At 44.6% G+C, this 19,920-nt stretch overlaps 2 protein-coding genes across 3 annotated transcripts; one reads left to right on the top strand and one right to left on the bottom strand.

Moving 5' to 3' along the window:
* Positions 1 to 1,579: 1,579 nt before the first annotated feature.
* On the bottom strand, positions 1,580 to 13,664 carry LOC110495843 (oxysterol-binding protein-related protein 11). Of its 2 annotated transcripts, none has more exons than XM_021571313.3 (13): positions 13,403 to 13,664; positions 12,402 to 12,470; positions 11,900 to 12,075; positions 11,301 to 11,380; positions 9,004 to 9,192; positions 8,407 to 8,608; positions 7,153 to 7,295; positions 6,590 to 6,724; positions 5,337 to 5,814; positions 4,926 to 5,112; positions 4,363 to 4,545; positions 4,016 to 4,169; positions 1,580 to 3,653 (listed from the first exon to the last, which is right to left on the bottom strand). In XM_021571313.3, the coding sequence occupies exons 1-13, from the start codon at positions 13,405 to 13,407 to the stop codon at positions 3,597 to 3,599; spliced, it is 2,058 nt and encodes a 685-aa protein (XP_021426988.1). In that variant the 5' UTR covers positions 13,408 to 13,664; the 3' UTR covers positions 1,580 to 3,596. The 2 variants fall into 2 exon arrangements, with proteins under 2 accessions (XP_021426988.1, XP_021426987.1); XM_021571312.3 differs by lacking the exon at positions 13,403 to 13,664 and adding an exon at positions 12,824 to 13,275.
* Positions 13,665 to 13,666: 2 nt separating this feature from the next.
* On the top strand, positions 13,667 to 18,419 carry LOC110495844 (glycerol-3-phosphate dehydrogenase [NAD(+)], cytoplasmic). Its single transcript, XM_021571314.3, has 8 exons — positions 13,667 to 13,807; positions 14,129 to 14,306; positions 15,902 to 16,042; positions 16,338 to 16,476; positions 16,603 to 16,715; positions 16,940 to 17,173; positions 17,328 to 17,434; positions 17,823 to 18,419. Exons 1-8 carry the CDS (start codon positions 13,767 to 13,769, stop codon positions 17,917 to 17,919), a joined length of 1,050 nt encoding a protein of 349 aa, XP_021426989.1. The 5' UTR covers positions 13,667 to 13,766; the 3' UTR covers positions 17,920 to 18,419.
* The last annotated feature ends 1,501 nt before the right edge of the window (positions 18,420 to 19,920 follow it).

Genomic DNA, 19,920 nt, shown 5'->3' with positions numbered 1-19,920 from the left:
CAATTGTTTTCATTTTGGCACTGGTCTGAAAATTCATGAGGATTCACATAGGGGAGAAATCATATTGCTGCCAGGTCTGTAGAAAATCTTTTGCTCATAGTGGTAGTCGGAGTTCTCACATTAGGATTCAAAAAGGGGTGAAGCCTTATTTCTGTCATTATTGTGTCAAATCATTTCTGCATGGCCATAATCTGACTACGCATTTGAGGGAAATCATATTGTTGCTTCAGTAGCAGATCTTTGAGCAGGGGCAGTCACGAGAGTGCATAGGAGGATAATCAGATATGAGAGACACCATTTTGCAGTCAGGATTGTTGTAAATGTTTCACAAATTGTTCCAATCTGGCTCATATCAACACCATCATCCCAGAAACCCTGGACCCACTCCAATTTGCATACCACCCCAACAGATCCACAGATGATGCAGTCTCTATCTAGAGTGCCCTCAAAGCTCATCAATAAGCTAAGGACCCTTGGACTAAACACCTCCATCTGCAACTTTATCCTGGTCTTCGACAGGCCGTCCTCAGGTGGTAAGGGTAGGTAACACCACATCCGCCCCTCAGCAGTACGTGCTCAGTAACTCTTTACACCACTACTACTCTGTCACCTACGCATAGTCACTATAATAACTCTACCTACATGTACATACTACTTCAACTAACCAGTGCCCCCGCACATAGACTCTGTATCGGTACCCCCCTGTATAGTATTGCGATTGTTATTTTACTGCTGCGCCTTTAATTACTTGTTACTTTTCGCTTATTTTTTGGGAAACTGCATTGTTGGTTAGGGGCTCGTAAGTAAGCATTTCACTGTAAGGTCTGCGCATGTGACTAAATAACATTTGATCTGGCATATGAGACCGAGGGGAGAAACCACAATCTACCGTGACTGTTGCACATCTTTCACAATTGTCTGTTATATTTGTCATTGCATATGGAAATTCACAGGATAAATCTTACAAGCAGCTGTCATGCTTTAGTGCCAGAAGTACATTGAATAACCAAAGAATACCCACAGAGAGAAACAAAAATGTATACGTCAAATGATTGCAACGAAGCAAACGCTAAGGGGATGCATGGAAAGAATGCCCAGAAACATGACTATGCCCTGTGTGTGGGGGGGCATCAAAGATTGAGGCATTTTGTGAGTGTATATATATATATATATATATATATATATATATATATATATATATATATATACACACAGTTCTCCAGTGATTAAGATGACAAAAAAAGATTAAAATAATACTTTAAAAAAAAATTGAGTGCTTCTTTTCATAAGGAATATTGAAGAGGGTTTCGAACTTATGCCCAACCTAAACTGCTAACCATGTAAGGCAAACACACAATTGTAGAGAAAGGTAGCTTCCCTGTATTGATTGTGGCTCACTAGACACGCACATTTGAAGAGTATTGTGATGCACCTGTTGTTGGCAAGGAATCCACTTTAGACTACTGAGTAGTTTCATGATGCAAGTAATACACGGTCAATAATGAAAATGTATTGGGTTATTAAATATTACTGTTGTATGAGCAGTGCTTTTTTTGGGGCGAAAGAGTTAACACGATACTCAATTGATAGGCAATTTATTTAATCATTCATTACCACACATATCTTAGTCTACAAGGAGTCATGTTTCCTTCAATGTCAGTGCATTTCACAGGTCAGCAAGACAAACGAGTAATATTCCAAACAACAAAGTCAACATGTATAACACCATTCAGGGGTCTGCGCTTCTAACATGTCTTTCTTCAAACCAGGAAAGAATGCAACAACTACCCTCAAAACAACCAATATTTACATACTATTGCATCATTCATAGCGGTGACGGGGGAAACAAAACAGGGCTAGATTACAGAACTGGCACGCAGGGCACGTGCCCCGGCATCCCCGACCTCAAGGGGTTGCTTCCCCTTGGAGGGCGGGGGCCCACAGATAGCATAATGTGTAGAATTGCCTCAATATAGCTTTAAAACAGCTAATTGTTCTCAGGCTCATGCCATAATGTGTAGAATAGCAGTACGAAACTGCTATAAATTAGCTGACTTCCAAATCTGGTAATCCGGCCCTGGGGGGGGGGTATGCTATACTCTTGGACTGGAAGAAGCACACAGGAAGAGTGATTAAGGCACCATGACGTGGATAGAGTAGCTTATCAATGCAGAGTTAAAAATTAAATCCCATGCTTCAAGCAGGTCTTCTCTTTGCATTCTGCCTATCAAATAAGGGGTTGGGAGAATCTTTCCAGGCTGATATTGACTGCATTGGTGTTGAGACTCAACTAGTGTTGTGTATTTCATACATTGGGAGGGGGGGGGGGGGGGGGTGTGTGATAACTGTAGCTTTTGAAAAGAAGCACCACGAGGGAGCAATCTCATTCAAAACCAACTAATAAGGTGACGATATTAAGTTAGATTCTGCTCTTAAAAATCAGAACAGACAGATATCCAGGAGATTAACATTCATTTTGAACCAGAAAAATAAGTAAAACATTTGTTTGCATATGAAAACAAATTGTGGAATTCAGACAGTAACCAGAGTATAATAATACTTGCAGTACACAAAAAGACATTGCTCATCATGCGTTCCATTTTCCAAAATTCCTCCAGGAAGGTGGACTATATCCCTTTGGGACTGCGAAAGGAATGATTGTTACTTTATCATACATCGCATATCAACAAATGCATTCACTTTGGGGGGGGGGGCTAAATCGTTAAAATACTATCATGCCAAACCTCGTCAATCATTTTGAACAATGGAATCATCCAAATGGAGAAGTCTGTGCAAAACCAAAGGAGTAATATCATTAATTACCTACAGTATGAATTCAGGAACATTGTCCCAATTATAAACTTGTTCATTGTAGTGACAGGTTGTGTGTGTGTGTGTGTCTTATCCAAGCTGTGACATAATATGTGCAGGGTCATGTTCATTAGGCACCAAACGGAAGAAAAGTCAAAAAGGGAGGGACTGTATGTACTTATCCAATAACTAATTTACCGTTGTATTGCGTTTTAAAACATTCTGTCGCATGCCCTAATGAACATGACCCAGGCCTTGCCAATCATATCCCAAAACACAGCTATCCAGTTCACACCGTCGAACATCAATCGCGTACTTTGAAAGATGCACTTCCATTCTCGGTCTCGTGTGCGACATCACTGTAAAAAAAAAAAAAAAACTCCCTCTGAATCGTGATCCTTGAACACTTTAAAACCACCCAAACGAGCGCGTCGTCATACGATTGTGAAGGCGGCGTAAATGGAGTACCTTGTATCTGTTCAAGGTTTAATGTCCTCATTCAGAGTGGATTATACAAAAAGTGATCATCAGCACAAAAGCCTGTACCTACTACCTTGAGGTTTGAGTTGTACATCGAGTGGGAGATGAAACTATATAGCTTGTCATCACGTTATAGGGCTTTCCCCAATACCTTTGCATCCGTATGCATGTAAGTGGAGGTCGCGCTTTACCTCGACCGTTTAGGAAACCCCACACATTCGCGCGCACACACACACAAACCAAAAGAGAGCGTCAGTCTCGTGGCTACATCCGTTCTCGATGATAGATCTCACTGACCGGTAGGACTAAGTTTTCAGAGTGGGTGTTTTCCACAGTGGTTTGTGATACATCCAGCCTTCGCCCTAGCACAGAGAGGAGGAAAGAATAGAAAACATGACAAGCTAAGATTTCCTGCTACGCAATTGTCATTTCAACCTATAAATGTCTGACAGAAGAGAATCCATAATAAAATCCATTGATTCCTGAATATAAACTGTAAATGCCCCATTAGATATCATGTGTCCATGATCCTTGCATTCTTCTAGCAAAACTGGGTGTCAAAATGCCTGACCGCTTAACGAAACAACGATAGAACGTTTCCTGAAGAAAATGTGTGTGCCTGCTTCAGCTGTCCAAAAGCATGTCTGTCCAGAGCTCCCCCAGGTCTTACTGAAGCAAGCGCGCCAAATATGAAAAAGGTTTGTCAAGACGATGTTCTACGTACCTCGCTCTCAAAATATCTGGTCCTCCATGGGGTCTCGGTCTCAGTGCGGTGTCTCTCCTCGGTCCTCTGTCGCTCCTCCAGGATCCTCTTGTACTCCGTGGCCTTCTCAATGTCCTTCTGACGCAGCGACTCGGTTACATGCTGCCACAGGCGCCTAAAAACAGAGTTATCTATTTACATCATGACTATTCAAATGGGACAAGGCACAATAATCAACAGAGGAGACATAATGAACTAAACAGCTTATTTTTCATCTACAGTCCTTATCTATGCCACAACCTCACCTGAAAGCGTCGGAAACAAATCTGAGCATATTAATGCCAATATGATGGACTTTTTGGTCTAACCTCGATTCAGTTGGTCCTTGCTTGTCGTTGGGGCGCACGCGCTTCTTGGTGACGGGCAGCTTGGTGACGTCTACCATGCACGTGTCGCCATTCTGGTAGCTGAACTCGAGCACGCCGTTCCACTCGCCCTGAACGCGGCACACCACGGCGCTGGTGGCGTTGTGCTTTACCTCCGCCGTCACCCTGCGTGAGGCGCCACGAGAGCAGGAGGACACATGGTCAACGATATCAACCAATCACAGCCTCTATGCGCAAACTATGCAAAACAATTTGAGGTCACTTCAAAGACTTGTGGCTTTTGTCAATTATTCAAGCACTTGTTTATTAACTCAATTTAAATGAATCTTTCTTTAGCCAGGATAATCCACTCCTCAACCGTCACTGTTTTCTAGGGAGTCCTAGGATCCATAAACATTTAATTGTTTAAATCTAAACACACACAGTAACATAACATGGAACTAACTATATGAAGCTGTAACGGCACAGGAACATAAAGCCAATGTAACAATTTAATGAAAGCATTAGAAATTCCTCTGCAGGTGTGCTCTGTGAGGGGCACTCACTTGTGCAGCTTGCCTCCGTAGAAGGGCTTGGTCTGGAAGGTGATGACTGCGGAGTATCCCGACTTGGTGCAGTTCACGTTAACCTTTCCCCCCAGTTCCACCCAGGGCACGGTAAGGATGGAGCGGGCGTAGGCACAGGGCAGCGTGAAGGTGTACTCCTCATCATGCTCCAGCAGGTACAGACATCCTACACATACAGATTACTGTAAGGTTTATACCTTGTATCCTGTTCGCATTACAGATCACTTTTAGCCAGAGGTTTGAAGTCGAAACAATAATTACTTCCTGTATGGAAGAAATGTCCACTCTCCCTTTGACATTGGTCTGAAGGAAGTAGGCCTAATCCCTTACCGAGCCTCTCCATTTCAAACCAGGTGTAATAATCGATACTACGTCTCTGGCCGGCCTTACCTTCCCCGATCATGGACACCCCGATGGACATGCCCATGAACTTGCTCTTGGTCCACACATGGGTGTTGACACACATCCGCCTCTCGGGGCACTCGGCGTAGAAGCCCGACACGGGCGGGTGATGGGACACCTGCTCAGCCACAAAGCGCAACTGGTAACTACCGTCCTCCCCCTCGGTGGTGGGGCTTCCCTGGGGAGGAGAGGGGGTTGAGGGGGCATCCTTGGCGGGTTCCCCTGACCTGGGCACCCTCCAGGAGCAGTGGAAGCTCTCGCCGATGATGGGGTTATAGGGCTTCTTGGCGATGGCGCCCTTGCGGCCCTCGTGGAAGGAGGTGAGGTAGTACTCAACGAAGCGCACCATGCGCTCCTCGGGCCCTTGGCCGTCTGTGATGGCTACGAACAGGTCCGGGTGGGACATGAAGTCAGCGTACATCTCTAGCAAGGAGCGCTTCTCCAGGATGAAGGTGGGCAGCACCACCTGAGGAGACAGAACTATTTATGACCTTTAATAAAGCAGGTTGGGTCATTGACAATGTGTGTGTTCTATAATGACATGGAGCTATGAGGTAAAGATTTTTTCTTTTTAAAGCCTCAATTGGAATTTGAGAGCACATTCTCTTTTTATGTCTTGACTAACTACTATCCGACACAGGCTTTGAGCCGACACTAGCTGCTAACCATGGGAAACGGAATTTCACTGAAGTAGAGCCGAGACGATAATCGAAAATGATTGACGCCGACCATACAGATCACTTATCGCAGGCATTTTGTAGCCTATATTAGAGAAATGTGAAGTCTGAAATTAAATACGGTTGCTAATATGAAGGATTGTTAATGGGACAACTTATGGCTAAAACCATCAAACTAGTGGTATTAGTTTAAAAGGTAACGCAAATAAAAACTGGTGCACATTAACTTTTAAAACGCATCGTTCTATTTATTGTTATCGCATCAATTCAAGCAATTTAAATCGCAATATGGATTTTAGTCCATATCACCTAGCTCTACCATGAAGTCAACAAGAAAAGCGAAACAACAAACAGAGGCATTTCTTAACTGCAGTATGCAGTCCTTTACATTAGCCAATCAGAGGACGGGAAACAAGACACCACTACGGTCTGTCTATCTGGGCCTTGGTCCAGCCTGATGCATGTTTCAGGCTAGGCCTTGGTCCAGCCATATGTTTCAGGCGGTGTCCAGGCCACGGCCGGGGGGGGGGGGCAGTGGTGTGAGCGTTGTGGAACTTGACCTACCCGTGTGAGGTCCATGCCCAGCTTGAGCTGCGAGAGCAGGTGTAGGATGACACTGCGTTCCTCCTCCACCGCCCCCAGTTCCTCCTCCTTTTCCGTGAACGCGTCCTCCACCTCGTCCTCCCCGTCAATCTCCTCCTGGCAGGGGATACAACAATATTTACGTTGAGAACATCATAAATTGTGGCTTGCATCTTGAAAAACAGTCAAACTGAAGTACCTACAAGAAAAAGCTATGATTGAAAATAAAAGGCCTTTAGTTATATTTACCATCGTCCTCACCTGACCATGGATAGACAAATTGATCATTGGAAACAATGCTATACATTTAATTATTAAATAAAAAGTACTGAAGTCAAATTGTCCTGTCCAAAGAGATACGGCAATCACTTTTCAAATACTTTATTTTCACGTCGCCCTTTCTAGCACAGTTCCAGTAACTATACTGGATGCGTAACCAGGCCACTCCTACTCTGAGCGCTTGATACATACAGCCTCAGGTCAGTACAGTTTGGCTCGATAGTGGGAAAAACCTTTTTGGATCTAGTAATGTTCCTTGTCCTTACCCCAGAGAAACTGCAGGGCTCCGTGGCACTGAGCTCCAGGAGGCTACCCTCCAGTGGCCCTCCCTCGGTGCTGAAGCTGTCCAAGGGCCCGCCATTCTTCAGGATGTCCGGCAGCTTGGGCTCCAGCCACTCGATGGTGGGCCCTGTAACACCCGACACAGCGGTGGCCGCCACGACCTTTAGCTCAGAGGTACTCATGCTAGGCTACAAGGCCCCTTGAGGCTACCAGACCAAAACAACAAGGTTGTAGCCAGTGACCATTCAAGAAAGACCCAGGCTGGCGTATTCCCCTGACAGTTCCCTAGGACTACAGGATGAGACATTAACCCGATCCCCGGTACACAGGGAGTATCGAGATAAGTTTTATGCCCAGCCAACAGGAAACCACCTGATTGGTGGGTTAGTGTTTGGCAGGGAGGCGAGGCCCATTCAAATTAGCATGGCCCACACAATCCTCGACAACTTTTCCTGATTGGCTGGTCCCCGGGTTCCGTCCTGTTCGTGGGCCTAATGAAATATGGATGCCAGGTAACAAGATCTCTTACGATCTCTTACGTCAAACCGGGAACTTGTGACAGCTTTTCACTGTTTCCCCGATTCCACAATGTCTGGTTGGCTCTGTCAAAAGAAATGGCTGAGATCGTAGCAGCCATACACTTTTGGTAAGTCTCTTGGCTGTCAGTATGGTGCGGTGTGATCAAAAAGGAAGAAAGGTGGTTAATGGGAGAGCTGTTATTACTCAAGTTACCCAATGAGTGATCTGGTTACCAGCCTAGACAGCCGGTAAGAATAAGTACCGCTCCCTCATTAATTATGGAAAATAATTCCACTGTCGGCTTTCGGAGTACATCTGGACCGGGAGGGTCAACATGTGCAATTCCATGATTTGTGAGGTAGAATTGTGCAAGCACATGATGGGTGTCTAGTACATGTCACATACAACTAAACATGACTAAAAACCCTTATTGGAAACAAAACACCTTCAAGACTTCCACACCTAACTTTGAGAAATGGGTCAAAGAAAGGGCAACTTAAACCGTTTCTACTTTGCTCTCTTCTTGGTAAATTAACCACCACCTTGAAGGCAAATCTGAGAAAGCCTGGCAATAAAGACCTACCCACTGAAAAAACTAACAGTGCATGTACACAGATCCCTTTCTTTTCATTGGAGTTCATCCATAAATGAACACACATTACTGTCACCAGTAGTGACCTACTCCCCCTCCCCTCCAGGCCTCCAGCGGTCACCCTCACCTCCCAGGGAGCTCCTCTGGCGGGCCACCTGCTGCAGCTGCAGGATGTGCAGGCAATCGTTGAGGCAGTTCATGGTGGCCATGGAGGTGGCCTTGAGCATCAGCAGGTCCTGGTCTAGCGGGGAGAGGGGGCCCGCGGCCGGGGGCAGGCCCTCGATGGTCTGGATCAGGTCTCGGTGCTGGCCCTGGGCCTGGGTCATCATCTGGGAGTAAAGAGCGGAAGGAACCGGAGGAGTAAGTTGATACCGATGTACAAATGTGCTTACTGTATCCGTCATTAGATTAAAACAAGAAGTCCCTGTCACCTAGTCCTAGATGAACGATCTTCATAAAATGACACTAAACAAAAAAAGCTGAGTAAGACGGGTAAAAAAGACTAAGATAATTCCTCTATGACAAAATACATGTCAAATAAGGCAGAAGAGATATTCTTCTCTCTACCACCAGCTATTACTGTTGAGACGCGAAGTTATAACAACAAAAAACTGATGGAAAATACAAGACACTGAGAAAAACAACAATATCCTTCAAGCTACGCCAAACCCCACTTCTATTTTGGTACATGAGGTAATAGCTACCATCCCTATCCCCAGCCTACCTCTCTGGCATCAAGCAAATGGTCGGGCAGCAGGGACCTCTTGGAGGAGTAGAGCGAGGAGCCCTTGTGGAGCTGAGTCATGCTGAAGAAGGAGGCAGCGTTCTGGCTAGGCCTGCGCTGGGACAGGGGCGAGCTGGCGCTCCCCTGAGACGCCATGGAGTAGCTGCGAGACTTGGGCGGAGGGTTACTCTGGACAAAGACAAGATGGTCAACAAATTTGTCATAGAGTGAATCTCATCTGTGAGGATCTTTAGATAAGTATATTTTGACCATTGGAGCGTGTGGAATGTGTAAAGTTGCCCCTTAGACTCGGATATTGGGTCAGTTTAGCATTTCCCTCATTAATGGTTACAGCATAGAGATCGAGGCCTCATCTTTGTATCTGTGCCATTATAGTGTGTGTGAGAAAGAGAATGGGCAGCGACATTGAGGCTTAGGCCATTGACGTCTTTGTCATTGGCTGATTGCTCCCAACTTACAGGAATCCCCACCAGTTGACTACTTTAAAAATGGTGGAAGCACTCAGTGGAAATGTCCATGTTAAAACGAGTTATACATCTCTAATTACCGCTAGGATTGTGGTAGGGGAAAAGATCCTAGATCTGTACCTAGGGGAATCTTAACCTGTGGAGCCATCTTGTTTGTGACTATTTGTGTGACCTTACGGTGTCATGTTCGTGTGCTCTGTAAATGCTGACTGTCTTCAACTCAAGTGCTCAAGATGCGAGACAAATTAAGGCCAATCATGTGAAGTGTACTGAATCGAGTCGTTATGGTTACGCCACAATTTATCCAAGAATAGAGTTTGCATCATGCTTGTGGTTTGTCACATTCTGTCTTATCATCAGTATTAGGAAGGAAATCCCGCTGAGTAATACAGACTCACTGACTTTAGCCAGGAACGTAAGATCAAACTTGTTTTTTAAGGAAGTGTCACATCCTCTCCCCCCCCCCCCATTTGCCTGCTATGATGCAGCCAGTGGTGTCTTTGGTGTCAAAGTCTGGCATCAAGGATGGTCTTGGCTCATGACTAAGCTAAATGAATAGTAGCTCGAGTTCCCCATCAATGTGTTCTCATTATCAAGCACAAACACTACTACATCTAATCTAAATACAAGACATCCGCTCTGCACTTCTGTTATGAAGCTCATGTTACAGGCAACCATGGACACGATCAATGGAATTGCGTCACAAAACGAGCTAGTAGAGAGTGTCTGGATCAAGGGAAAACATTGTTGTGAGTGAGAAAGAGCTTGTGATGGTGAGTGTGTATGCATGCAACTGTGTGTGTGCGTGCGTGTGCGACTGTGCGCATGCAACTGTGCGCGCGTGCGCATGCAACTGTGTGTGCGTGCATGCAACTGTGTGTGCGTGTGTGTGTGCGTGCAACTGTGTGTGTCTGTGTGTGTGTGCATGCAACTGTGTGTGTGTGTGTGTGTGTGCATGCAACTGTGTGTGTGTGTGTGTGTGTGCATGCAACTGTGTGTGTGTGTGTGTGTGTGTGTGTATGCAACTGTGTGTGTGTGTGTGTGTGTGTATGCAACTGTGTGTGTGTGTGTGTGTATGCAACTGTGTGTGTGTGTGTGTGTATGCAACTGTGTGTGTGTGTGTGTGTATGCAACTGTGTGTGTGTGTGTATGCAACTGTGTGTGTGTGTGTGTGTGTGCAACTGTGTGTGTGTGTGTGTGTGTGTGTGCAACTGTGTGTGTGTGTGTGTGTGTGTGCAACTGTGTGTGTGTGTGTGTGTGTGTGCAACTGTGTGTGTGTGTGTGTGTGTGTGCAACTGTGTGTGTGTGTGTGTGTGCAACTGTGTGTGTGTGTGTGTGTGTGTGCAACTGTGTGTGTGTGTGTGTGTGTGTATGCAACTGTGTGTGTGTGTGTGTGTATGCAACTGTGTGTGTGTGTGTGTGTGCAACTGTGTGTGTGTGTGTGTGTATGCAACTGTGTGTGTGTGTGTGTGTATGCAACTGTGTGTGTGTGTGTGTGTATGCAACTGTGTGTGTGTGTGTGTGTATGCAACTGTGTGTGTGTGTGTGTGTATGCAACTGTGTGTGTGTGTGTGTGCAACTGTGTGTGTGTGTGTGTGTGTGTGTGCAACTGTGTGTGTGTGTGTGTGTGTGTGCAACTGTGTGTGTGTGTGTGTGTGTGTGCAACTGTGTGTGTGTGTGTGCAACTGTGTGTGTGTGTGTGTGTGTGTGTGTGTGTGTGTGTGTGTGTGTGTGTGTGTGTGTGTGCATGCAACTGTGTATATGCGCCTGTGAAAGTGGGTGTGTCAGACGAAAAGCCCTGGCCTTTACCTTCCCCATGGCCTCAGTGTGGTGCTGCGTGCAGATCTGCAGCCGGCTCACCCAGTGCTGTCTCTCTTTGGCGTCCGTGGCTGGGAGACAACACCACAGGGTCACATTCATTAGTGCACACGGTTGCAAAATGTTTTGCAATTGAAAATTCAAACGAGTTTCCTATTGGGTATGTTCAGTTAGTGTATCCCTGTTTCAGTCGGTTTTCTTTAGTTTGGTGCCTGAACAGAGTGAGCACATTACAGTGCAGCAGAGTGAATCTCTCCGCATGGATCAATAACGACAACGTTATCCCTCGTCAACCGAGGATAATGAGAAAACCGCCATTATCGCGTATTGATTTGGATATGTTTTACATGCTTTCTCCCCTTCCTGAAGTCTTGGTACAATAGTCTGACAGTGACTAGATGTGCATCTTGCCTGTCCAACTACTGACTGATGCATTGAGGATATAATAACATTGTGATGAAATGCAAACCATACATGTCCAGTAGTAGACTACTCAAACAGCATGACACTCTTGTATGAGTTGTTGTAGCTGTTTTGATTGTTTTTTGATTGGTGAGGAGTGTGAGAGACAGTGTGTGTGCGCGTTTCACCTCGGAGCTTGTATTGTTCCCCACTGATGGCATTAACCGTGAAGGTGTGGGAGTCCTCATCGCTGGGGGATATGACCGCCCCTGCCAAGGGGAGTGTCCCGCGAGGTTTCTGGGGCCTGGACTGCTCATTGACAAAGTACTCCAACAACCCTGCCTCATTGTTGAGGACAAAGAACCTGCATGAAGAGCAGAACGTTCAATCAATCAAATCATTTGAGTAATTTAGCAGACGCTCTTATACAGAGCGATTTACATGACTTATAGAAGAAAATAAGGTTGGGTGCCTTGCGAGGGCATAGATTTCTCATCTAGTCGTCTCAGGGATTCGAGCCAGTGACCTTTTGGTTACTGGCCCAATGCCCTTGAGCTCAAGATGCTTGTTGGCAAAGCAATGAATCAATTCAGTAGTATGTTTAGTTGATTTGATCAAATTGTAAATGCTATGTGCATTTATTAAAACTACTGTTTAATCAATGTTCTTCGACCTGGGCTGCCCACTCACCTATATTGCCATCCTGTTACCAGGTTGGTGTATTTCATCAGGTAACCGTCAATATTTTCCATGTGGTCACTGAATAGAGCAGAGATTGAGAAAAGGATTGACAGTTAGCAAACACGCTAGTTATGCTACAATAACATCAATGGGTTGGCAAAGTTCAACTCCAGACGAACCTCTGATTCAACTCTGACTAGCCTGTTAACTAATAGTTAAGTCAGTAAGCTCAGCTAGAAAAAGCTAGAAACCATAGCCGACTAGACAGCTAACGTTTGACCAAGGGCTTGCTAGTTAACGTTACCAACTGAAGATGTGTTGCACTGCCTATTAACCAAACAAATCACTGCAGCTAACTAGGTTTGCACGATTGGTTAGCCAGATATGGCTAAGCCAGATAATTAGCCTAGCTAACTAGACAGTAAGCATACCTGTACTGCCAGCCTTTAGAACTCCCTCTCCCAGAACTACCAGGCGTCCCTTTCTGGGGAAAGACATCCAGTTTCCCTTCACTGTCCGATATTCGTATTGCCGTGACGGTTTCTCCTTGCATAGTCATAGCCAACGTTATAGCTAGCTAACAAGCTACAAACCTTGCCAGAAACGTTAGCTAGCTTGACAACTAGTCACACAGCAATCTCTAGTCTGATTTGCTAACTTGAAGGCCTTGCTCACAGATGGATTTATTCGGTTTATGGCTTTACAAACCACATAGTTTCTCATGAACGATAGCTATCTAAACGACTGATTAAGTAATCCATCACAATATATTCTTGTAAAAACAGTGGCGTGCTAGCTAACGAGGTCGTGAGCTTGGGGTTTACATGATCCAAATCGCTGCTAACAGGCTTCACGATGACGCGACACGGAACTGGAGTCATGTGATTCAATTCCATGAAAGGACTTCCGCATTTGCAAAACAATAGGGACATTTGTGGCATACAAAGTTTTTTCGAAATAGGTTGCAGTTGTCGAAATAGAACACGTCTTAAAATATATCCTGCACATACCCCATCGAGCTACCGCCGGCACATATTTCAGTCGTGTTGCATGACAAACAGTGAGAATTTTGTATCTCCCCCGAACTCGGCAAATCGAGAAAATTATAGGACTTTCTCCATCGATAAATGTCTCTCCATACTTGTCATGACAGGTTCGTTGTGGTGGCACACCCAGAATAACCCTACTGTTATCTAACCTGTACAAACCTTTCCCCTCTTTTATATACAGGGTAAAAGGGCGGCGTGCTAAAAAAGAATGTGCTGCCCACACGACTAGGGCGTATAAGGAAGTTATGGACATGGTTATAAACACGGCATTTTACTGATCCCTTAACACTGTTCAAGGAATCGTGGCTGCTACTCTACCTTAAACATGCCTGCTAAGAAAGTGTGCATCGTTGGATCCGGAAACTGGTATATTTATGGGCTTTCTCTATTTGCATGTGCCTGCATTCGACATAATTGTATCGTGAATTCCACTCATTGATTCTTAATGTAGCCAACTAAGTGCTCATATTTGGCTAAATTGACAACTTGCATGTAGTTTCATCAAACAGAAGTTTGATTTACAATCTTTGAATGTAGGCTTGGGTATATTCCGTGTACTGTTATAATCTGGTTATGGTACCCCCAAGATATATTTAGCATGTTGTTCATTTTGCGACTGGGATTTTGAAAATATGAATGGTGTTATTCCATTGCCCTCCAATCTAATCCGTTTTCATCATCTCCTAGGGGCTCTGCGATAGCCAAAATCGTTGGTCACAATGCAAAGGGATCCAACAGGTTTGACCCCATTGTTAACATGTGGGTGTTTGAAGAGATGATCGATGGCAAAAAGTTAACAGAAATCATCAACACAGAGCATGAGAACGTCAAATACCTACCGGGTCACAAGCTTCCCAAAAATGTGGTTAGTTTGGTTTAATATTAGATTTTTGCCTCAAGATTACAAATCATTGAGTTGGGCAATACATCTGGAGTTAACGTTATCTCCGGACATGCTTTGTGGTTGTGTAAAAGGATACGCACAGATAAGATAAGTGAAGTTTGACCTATACAGCGATGATAACATATCTGTCTGGGGTTGTTCACAAGAACCCAAGGCGTTCTGCTTTATCCCTAGGGTGGGCCCATGTAAACTACAATACCCTCTTTGTTTTAAAGTTCAGAAACGTCAATAACCATCGCATGCAATGCGGTTTTTGAAACATGGAATTATCTTTCATATCAGTGAGAAATAATCTTTCATATAAAAAAGATCCACTTACTGTATCAGGTTTGCACTGAACCATAGGGCTGTATGTATGCAAAGTATGGGATCAATATCATGCCAACTGTGTTCCTCCAGACGACAAAACTACACTTCCTTTCCAGTTACGCTTACACACAGGTGTTCAAGCACGCTAGATATCTAATTAGCACAGGTGGTCTTCTCTGCCTTCCATTAGTCTTCCTTAATAAAGCGCTGTAACATGGCCATATGGGAACACAAACCCTAACCTTATAAAATAGTGCTGGGGTAAGAAATCTAGACAGTTACATATCAGGATATTATTTTTGACAATAAATCATGTAGTTTTGACATTATCGCAATATGATTTTTTTTGTTAGTTGTCCTGTATTTTTCCTTAGCTTGTTTTCCTAGCTTGTTCTCCATCTCCTTTTTAAGTAGGGAGCCAATTTGTTTTCAGCACTTTTATTTCCCTGACTGATCCAAACTCGTTTTCTCATGTTCTTGCTTGTCCCTCTGCAGCTATGGTGAACCGTTTGGCACATCGAATCGCAATAAAAATCACAGTATCGAATCTCAATACATAGAATTGTGAGAATCGCAATACATATCGTATTGGCACCTAAATATCGTGATAATATGGTATTGTGAGGTCCCTGGAAATTCCCAGACATACTTTAAAAGGTGTGTAGTAATTTAGACTTAAGTTTTTTGGATATTAATTCTTGCTGCTATGAAAGATACTTTCCTTATATTTCCAAAACCGTACCGCAAGTGAATCATGTTAACGTTCAGAACGAGCGTCGGGGCTCTTAACAAAACTCCCCCGGCCAGAATATACCTTAATGGGTAGATGCTTAAGGTAGTTGGCATTCTCTGAACGGCCTACCAGTCTGACATACCTTGCTTTCCACTATGCCAAGACTTTATGCGTGTGTTATTGTATCCAGCCGCCCCTTATGTCAATTCCTTAAACGACCCTGAAACAAAATAACATAACATATTGTAATCACAGGAGGTTGGTGGCACCTTGATCGGGGAGGACGGGATCACGGTAATGGCTGGAGCGGGAAAAAATGGATTGTTATCAAACCCATGGTCTCTACGTGTCTGACGCCATTCCATTCGCTCCGTTCCAGCCATTATTATGATCCGTCCTCCCCTCAGCAGCCTCCATTGCGTAATGTAGATTCACGATAAATGCTACTACATAGTAACATCCATCATGAATAGTACAGTGTATCATGCTATCTTTTCCCACTCCAATTTACCAGGTTGCTGTTCCAGAAATCACAGAAGCGGTGAAAGGGGCCAGCATACTGATCTTTGTCATTCCACATCAGTTCATTGGGAGGCTATGCGATCAGATGAAACCTCATATTGCACAGGGAACCATTGGGATATCCCTCATCAAAGTAATGTCATTTGGCTCTTTTTCACACCAGCTCTCACTTAGAAAAACCATTGCTAAAATCTATAAAAATGTATAAATCTGACTTTACTCTGGCTTCATATCGGGCTTCTTATCACCCAGGAAAAGTCTCAGCTGTATGAATTTATCATCATGGCTATGATTTTACACTCATTATGTAACAGCAGCCTAGTCTAAAAAAAATGCTGCCACCCAAATGCTGGTAACTAGGGTATATGTTACAAAATGAGTGATTGAAGGCAGCCTAAGATCTCTTTTCTGCCCTGGTCCTTATTCAGGGCATCGATGAAGGCCCCGAGGGCTTGAAGCTCATCTCTGACATCATCCGTGAGAAACTGGAAATCGAGGTTAGCGTCCTGATGGGGGCCAACATTGCCAACGAAGTGGCTGATGAGAAGTTCTGTGAGACCACAATTGGTAAAAATATTTTTCCATAATATTATCTAGGATAGTGCTGTAAGGTTTTGTGTCCTCCTCGGCTTGTGTGGCAACTCCCACTGATGCAGTTATGTGTACCTTGACTTTCTATCACTTCCTAAACAGGAGCGAAGAACGAAGCAAACGGACATGTCTTTAAAGAGCTGCTGCAGACTCCCAACTTCAGGATCACCGTGGTGCAGGAGAGTGACACCGTAGAACTCTGTGGGGCTCTCAAGGTACAATTTGCATTCAAAGAGAAGAACTTCTGCTACATCGCGAACGTAACTTACACAGGAGGCCTGTGTTTCATTGCACTTGCACCTCTGTTTTATTTGCTCACATTGTCAAATGTTTTTATTTTATTATTTTTTTTACAAACCATGAATCATAATATTGATAGAAATAGAGTAGAAAACTGCAGATAACACTTATGGTTCCTTCCCCACTCTCCCCTTCCCAGAATATTGTAGCGGTGGGCGCTGGGTTCTGTGACGGTCTGGGCTTTGGGGACAACACCAAGGCTGCGGTGATCCGGCTTGGGCTGATGGAGATGATCGCCTTCACCAAGCTGTTCTGTAAGGGCCAGGTTTCCTCTGTGACCTTCCTGGAGAGCTGTGGCGTCGCCGACCTGATCACCACCTGCTACGGGGGGCGCAACCGCAAGGTGGCCGAGGCCTTCGCCAAGACATCCAAGGTGACAAATACGACTCAAGGATGTGAATGTGCTGTGACCAGTGCAACTCTTAACTGTTTTGTCAGGTTGATAACGGTCAAGATATTAATATCCATCACTTCAAGAAACTTGTGTGTGTGTGTGCTTTAAGTAACTATGTTGCATACCTTTCCAGTCTATTGAAGAGCTAGAGGCTGAGATGCTCAATGGTCAGAAGCTCCAAGGCCCACAAACCTCCGCTGAGGTGTTCAAAATTCTCAAGAAGAGAGACATGATCAGCAAGTGAGTAGAACTCTTTCACCTTAAAGTGAGACTCGGCGATATGACTTTGCTTGCCCTCGCGCAGTCCCACAGAGTATCTGCGCATGTGCACAGTTCCACTTCACGCTACTACAACATGGGAAACATAGTGAAGACGTTTAGCCTCATGCTTCAACGCTCTTGTGGAAATTGTGGCCCGATATTTTTGTGTACTTCGTGCGTCACTGAGCCTACCGTTAATACATTTAATGACTTACAAATGTTCCTCCAATATTCCTCTACTCATTCACCACAAACATTTTCATCAAATTAGCTGCAAATATGAGCTGAAGCTCTCCTCAATAAATGTGTGAGTGCTGCTAATGGAACCACCTCTTGCTGAGATTTAGTGCAATGTTTTGTCTTGTAGGTTTCCGTTGTTTGCCTCTGTGTACCAGATCTGCTTTGAGGGCAAAGCTGTGCAGGAGTTTATCACATGTCTGCAGAGCCACCCTGAACATATGTGATCACTCTGGAACCTGCAGCCACGGAACCTGCTGCTCCTCCAATGGTGTCGAGTGAAGTTGCCCCTAGATGCTGATCTTGTCAGTTTTGCATTCCCTTATGGTTAGGTTGGGATTGGAGAGGGGAAGCTGATCCTAGACCTGTACCTATAGGGCAACTTCACCCCCGGAACCACTTCCAGTAGCACCATCATACCATCAGAGGGCAGCAGCGCTGCATAAATGCTCATTCATATCATTGTAACTACCTAAAAATGTAACTGTAACCACTAAATATTCCTTATCATTTCATACTAAGTCTGAAGAACCACTACTTAACGTGCTTTGTCGCATATTCATATGTTTTGTGTTTTGATTGTGTATCAGCTTATTAACTAAACCAACTACACTTGACACGTGTAAAGTAATCTTTGTTGGTTACAAAAATGTTTTCTATTCATTTAACAATTTTACAATTTGTGGAACAAATATTCTCAAAATAATAATTTTGAGTGAAAAACAAATGTATTGTGACTCTTTTGTTTCACTTCATCTTGTTACATCTTGCACACTTACTCTAGCTGCATTGGGGTGGGAGGTAGCCTAGTGATTAGCGCGTTGGACCAGTAACCGAAAGGTTGCTAGATCGAATCCCAGAGGTGACAAGGTAAAAATATGTTGTTCTGCCCCTGAACCCACTGTTAGGCCGTCATTGTAAATAAGAATTTGTTCTTAATTGACTTGCCGCGTTAAATAAATAAAAAAAGAAATTGATGTCACTTGCCCGTTTTAACTTTGAAATCGTTTCAGAGGATAACAGTGAACAATACAGTTTGAAATAGTTAAGATGAGGGAGGAATAACAAAGATACGTTTATTTGATTGTCTAATGTTGTCCGTGTACATGTCTTGAAAGAAAATGAAAGACCATATTTATTTGAATTAGATGTTCCCCTGATGAAAGAAGGATTGCTTATGTTTAACTGATTTAAATTCAGCTTTTCATAACAATTACATTTATCTAGTTCGTGCCTTCACTTCAAAGATGGCCTACTTATCCTAGAGAACACAGACGTAAATGTTGTACAGATATTCCACAAACCCCTTCCCTGGATTCTTCTGTGACACAACCATATCAGACCCAGGATTAAAGAACAATCGTGGCCCTTGTCTCTCCATCTCTTCTGGCTGTATCACAGCGAGAAGAACAGAGGCTTAGTGGGATAGCGAGTAATCAGCTAGGCCTTTGACTCTCCCATCAGATCAGAGGGACCTTGATGCTTCCATCCATCCCTCCACGCTTCCACCTTGTTCGTAGCCACGACCGTATCCGGCCATGGTTCAAGTTTTCCTGGGTAACCCGACGAGGAGGAGGCCTCTCTTCTGGTTGACAGCTCCACAGACGGGGCTGCCCCAGATCCCACACATCCCTGTACATCAAAGGGCCCAACGGAAGGCAGGGGGCCATGGAGATGGCAAAGGCCCAGGTTGAGGCACCCTGTCTGCCCCTGTTTCCCGTGGGACATTGGGCCCCAGGAGAGGACCTGTGTGGGGTGTTGCAGAAGGTTAGGCTCCCCTTCACCTCCAGCTGAAGTGGCATCAGTGTTTTGATGTGAGACACTGAGAGCCTTGTGCAGGTTGAGACCCTGGCCCTCTGTCACAAAGAGAAGAGGTGCACCTTCAGTCCTGGGCTTGAAAGAGCAGCTTAATCACCATGGTAACTGCACTGAGGCCAACCAGATCACACAACACTGTCCCATTGTGGGAGAGAGTGAGTCTTGGACTTAGGTGGAGAAAGTGAGCAAAAACAAGAGTGTGAGGTCTGGATGGTTCATGGTTGAGATATCACTGAGTCTGCATGCTGCTGACAAATACATCTACTTATCCAATTACAAGTTGACAGTGCGACTGACTGGGGTTCAAACCTGGCTCTGCTGGGTGGCACGAGAATGTTAGCCCGCTTAGCTAAAGCCTAGGCATTAGTTTGAGGTACTAACGCAAGTTGTCAAGTCTCAGGCAAAGGTTA

The sequence above is a fragment of the Oncorhynchus mykiss genome, chromosome 18 (assembly GCF_057628025.1).
Source record: "Oncorhynchus mykiss isolate SJ-2025 chromosome 18, ASM5762802v1, whole genome shotgun sequence".
Classification (NCBI taxonomy): domain Eukaryota; kingdom Metazoa; phylum Chordata; class Actinopteri; order Salmoniformes; family Salmonidae; genus Oncorhynchus; species Oncorhynchus mykiss.
Note: the sequence above shows the minus strand (reverse complement) of the source record. Positions and strands in the feature narration are given on the sequence as shown.